The 4983-nt window shown below is 34.1% G+C and overlaps 1 protein-coding gene across 1 annotated transcript; it reads left to right on the top strand.

Annotated features, from left to right (window-relative positions):
• Window positions 1-1910: 1910 nt before the first annotated feature.
• LOC122013373 (transcription factor bHLH167-like) lies at window positions 1911-4351 on the top strand. The gene is made up of 3 exons (XM_042569630.1): window positions 1911-2130; window positions 2880-3215; window positions 4013-4351. The coding sequence occupies exons 1-3, from the start codon at window positions 1996-1998 to the stop codon at window positions 4079-4081; spliced, it is 540 nt and encodes a 179-aa protein (XP_042425564.1). The 5' UTR covers window positions 1911-1995; the 3' UTR covers window positions 4082-4351.
• Window positions 4352-4983: the final 632 nt, after the last annotated feature.

The raw sequence follows: 4983 nt of genomic DNA, 5'->3' as shown, positions 1-4983 counted from the left end.
ACAAGAGTGAAATCCACAAAAGATCAATAGAAGTACCACATCCTCAACATTCATTTCATTGACTTAAATTTTTAGTCGGCGGTGTTTAATTATTTGAACTGATTAATTTTGAAGTCAATTAATCTCATCTTATAAAAACTTTTCATCCTCTATTGAAAGAAATAAAAAATATCCTTGATCATCTATCTAAACAGCCCGTTTTCTTAGGCTCATTATCCAGCGGAGAGATAATCTCTAATAATTCGTCACAGATTCTCAACCCTGAGGATAAATGATAAAAGTATAAAAATTCCTACCAGAAATATATTATTTATTCGGTCAATACTCTTCTAAGTTTTAGAACCGAAACCTAATAAATGCAGCAACGCGGTCGTCCACTTTCAACAACTGTTTCGGGTTTAACGCACGTGGCACAGTGTCGCTATTAAAAGCGTTAAATACTTTAATCAACACATCGCATCTCTATCGCGCACGTTTTGCTATATTTGCACCACATGATTGAATTATTTCATTATCATTATATATTATGATTATTATAAATAGATAGATAGGACCATAATTTGCAAAATCGCGATCCGGATCGTAGGATCGTACGATCCTATGATCCTAAGACCCAAAATCGATCCAGGATCGTGCAGAATCGAGTTTTGCAGCAGGATCGCAGCAGGATCGGTAGGATCGGTAGGATCGGAGCAGAATCGGAGCAGGATCGGTGGAAGCTTTGAGAGGTCATAACTTTTGACTTGGATTGAACCACGGGGCCTATAATATATCAAATCAAAGCTCGTTCAGAAATCTTTAATAAATTTCAAAGTTTATCCTTAACCACCCTATTTCAAACCCAAAAAATATTATTTAAATCCTTTTCGGATGCCTAGAAGATTTTATTTTTTATTATTATATTTTTTCATCTTGTTAGGGTTTTAAATTATTTAAACATATATTTAATTATTTTTGAGTTAGTTTTTTATCAATAATATTCTGTCATTTTTCCCCCAAAATGATGAATTTTTGGATGTCTATTGTCTAGTATTGTGTGACATCAATCAATCTTTAGAAGATTATTTTCGACGTTCATATTTGAATCAAAGGATCCAATAACTTTTGTTATGTACGTTAAGTGCTTTATTGACCTTTAAATTGAATCATCTTATAAACCAAGGAAATATTTTTGACGTTGAATGTGTTATTATTATTGTGTTAATAGAAATTTTATATTCTTTCATTTTATGATATGAAAATATAAATATTATTACTATGTGAGAATAGTAGTTAAATTACTAGTTAATTTAAATTTGTACATGTAGTAATGCAATCTAAGGTGTTGAGTGTAAATGATTGCATATATATGCAAAATTAGTTATCTATTTATATGTAAATGAGTTTTTTAAGTATTTTTTCTAATTATTAATCATGTATGATAAGATTTTAAGGGTTTTTGGTAGGATCGTACGATTCTACGATCTGATCCTGACCGATCCGATCCTGACCCTAAATCGATTCTACGTAGGATCATGATTCTACAAACTATGGATAGGACAAATATAATGGCATGTATTCGGTATAAAATATGCTTAAAAGACTACTTTTCGTTAGTGTATAACGATTTAAATTTGTGTAATAATTATGTTAGAACAGGTTTAGCTTTATTATTATTGTTTTGAAAAAAAATTATTTATTATTATTATTATGATTGAATTATTGTTGTTTTTTATTTATCTAGTGGCGAATAAAAAAATTTTACGGAACCCGAAACTTTCAGAATTAATAGGTGGGGACTGTTAATAAAACTGAATATCTGGATTAAAAGAAAAAAAAAAAGCGAGAAATTGTGAGGGCGGACCCACACGGAAGGGGCCCGCGGACGCGCCTCCACTTCTCCGATATAATCAAAATCGTCCCATTCCTCGGCTGCACTCCTCCTCGCCTTCTTCTTCCGTTCGATTGCTTTCTCTCCTCTGACCCCGCGGCGGTTCTCCCTCCATTCTCGCCCAGATGAAGAGCAAGAGCGCCGATGGGGCTTCCAGGATGGAGCGGAAGACGCTGGAGAAGAACCGCCGGGTCCTGATGAAGAGCTTGTGCATGAAGCTCGCTTCGGTCATCCCCAAAGAGCATTACGCCAGCTCGAAGGTGGTCGATTTACCTGATCCTTCTTCCGTATCGCGTCCTCGCATATTTTCTGTTGCTATCTGATATGGAGTTCTCATCTAGTTGCTGTTTGTTCTTTGCTCCATTTTGAAACCTAGACAAAAATCAAAATTGTGTGCTTTTTTCTCGATGAATTTTCTAAAATTGTGTTGGAGAACTGCTTCTATCCGCTTGAAATTATGATTCTCACGCTCTTTCTTTATTACGGATGGATTAAACCTAACAGGAACTTGTTTTCTAACTATTTCCCTTCAAATGTAAACCTTGCTGATGTATGATACTTTGTTCTCCTCTTATTTGTGACTCTGTTCTTAAGTTTGACAAATTGTTCTTTGTTCTAGTTTTAGGGAATGTTTAAAGTCCATGCCAAACATGTGGGATTATAAAAATCTTGCTAACCTTGCTGTCCATGTTTGGATGGCGTAGTTTTTGTCTCACCTTGAATAAAAAAAGTACAACCTCAGTTTATTCTCTTATTTTTTCCAAAACATTATAGAAGCCACTGCAATAAATAATCTCAGTTGGTCGTTGCAATATTAAAAATATCTCATTATCACCTGCTAATTGGATATGAATTAGTTGGTATGCTAAGTAATTAGCATGAACTAACCTGTTTATCATTTTAATAGACAAATTGAAGCTAAAACACTCAGTTTTAAATATTTTGATGTCTTTATAGTGCTGAGCATACTAGAGTTTGCATGCTCAATTTTCTTTATTTTATGGTGCAGGATATGTTGAGCCAACAAGATCAATTGGATCAAGCCACATCTTACATCAAAACTCTTAGATCAAGGATTGAGAAGATGAAGGAGAGGAGGAGCAGAAATATAATCATCCAAGATACGGAAAAGGAAATTGACAGTGCGACTACATCAGAGTTCTCATTGCCATTCGTCGAAGTAAGGCACCAGGATTCCAATTTGGAGGTGGTTCTAATAAGTGGGCAGGAGAAGAGGTTCGTGTTCCATGAGGTGATCAGTGTTCTCGAGGAAGAAGGAGCTCAAGTTATCAATGCCAACTTCTCTGTTGTGGGTGAAAAAATTTTCTACACATTGCATTCCCAGGTATGAACTGTGAAATTATTCACTACTCTTTCATTTACTTAATTGGCTAATATTTATTATGTAGCTAGTAGTTTGGATATATGTTGAGACATGCTATTTTAGTCTCTCATGAAGAATTATGGACTAATAAATAAACTTATAAGCTTAGATTGATTTTATTTAGACATTTTTTGATATTAGAGTGGATCTAATTTTAGATACAATTGAGACATTTGGAAATGATTGCTTGTGTGATGATGAACTTAAATTTGAGCCTCACATGCTATCAGCTGGGATGATTCTTGAATATGAATGAAACTTGTGTCTTGATGAAGTTGTCAAATCATAAAAAGACATTGCGGTTCCCTAGTTAGTTTCATATGAGGAGTTGTATAATGAAAGAGATCCATAGACTTAAATGTACGATGTTCATTCACTTTCAACTCAAAATTATTTCTCCATCACCTCTCAAATGATCCTAATAAAATTAATTGGATTAGTTCTTTCATCTAGATTACCCATGCGTTTTTCACATTGTGGAATGCTTACCTTGGATTTGCATCAGCTCTGTGTTCCCTTGTAAGACAAGATTTATTTACTAAACTTGTGGGCTAGTTTTTCTCGTATGTTATAGAAACAAAACTTGTTCGAGTCAAAACAAAATTTGTTATGTCTAAATGGAGGAATAGAATACATGCTAACTTCATCTGTTCGTAGCTTATACATTCTAGGAAAGAATGTTGCTGAAAACACAGTTGACTTTGTCTTGTTGTTTCACTTTAACTAGGTTTTGTTTAATGAATGACCAATTGTTGCAGGCAGTGAGCTCCAGACTGGGGTTAGATGTTTCAATAGTAACTGAGAGGTTGAAGCAATTGATCAGATGAGATGAGCATTCGTCTGCACAAGTCGCTTTCCTCCATAATTGTAGCGTCGATGATCAACCTATGCTTCATCGATATGAATGGTTGTTTGAGGAAAAGATGAAAACTGGAAGTTCTTGGTCTATTGTTTTGGTTAACTATTGTGTTGCTCACGCTCAATAAGACAATGCAATGCCAGCAAAGTCTTTCGTTGGATTCTTCTTCTAAGTCATTCCTTGTTACTTATTAGGAGGATTTTGTTTTCTAATAGATGATATGAAATGAATTTGACTAGTGAGTTTGTCAAAGTCTATGATGATCCACCACACTTAAAACTAGTTCCATACCTCTTTCGCCTTCTAATTCATTAGTCACAATAAAAATATATATAAAAATTGCAGCTCTTTAGAAATCAAGGCAAGTCATTAAAGAAATTTTAACTAAGTTTTTTGATGACACAGATGGAATGTATTTGTACAAGTAGCAATAACTAGATAAAAGAATCAAATGACAAGCATTACATTTGCAAATGAATCAATCTGCCTTAAGATACAATACAACTGCAAGTGACTTCATGACCTTTACAATTTTTTTGCACTTGCAAATAAAAATAAAAGCAAAAAAGCAACTTCCAAAAAAATAACCTCAAAATTGATATGGAATTCATATGCCAATGCATCAGAGGCATTAGTGTGCATGTCTTCACAATCACGGTTGAAAAAGGAATATTACATTTGTCAAAGAACTATGGAGCCAAGAGCAGCAGAGAGCAATGGAATACTCAAATCAAGAAACACTTCCATCAGCATTTCCAAGCATTCCTTTTTTCAATCCATTCCATGATGCATCGTACCTTTCTCTTCCACAAGTACAAGTTACAACTATTTCTATCAACTGAAAAAGGAACTTTAAATTATATGCAAAAA

This window comes from Zingiber officinale, chromosome 8B (genome assembly GCF_018446385.1).
Source record: "Zingiber officinale cultivar Zhangliang chromosome 8B, Zo_v1.1, whole genome shotgun sequence".
NCBI classification, from domain to species: domain Eukaryota; kingdom Viridiplantae; phylum Streptophyta; class Magnoliopsida; order Zingiberales; family Zingiberaceae; genus Zingiber; species Zingiber officinale.
The sequence above is the reverse complement of the archived record's forward strand: the minus strand, read 5'-3'. Positions and strand labels throughout refer to the sequence as shown.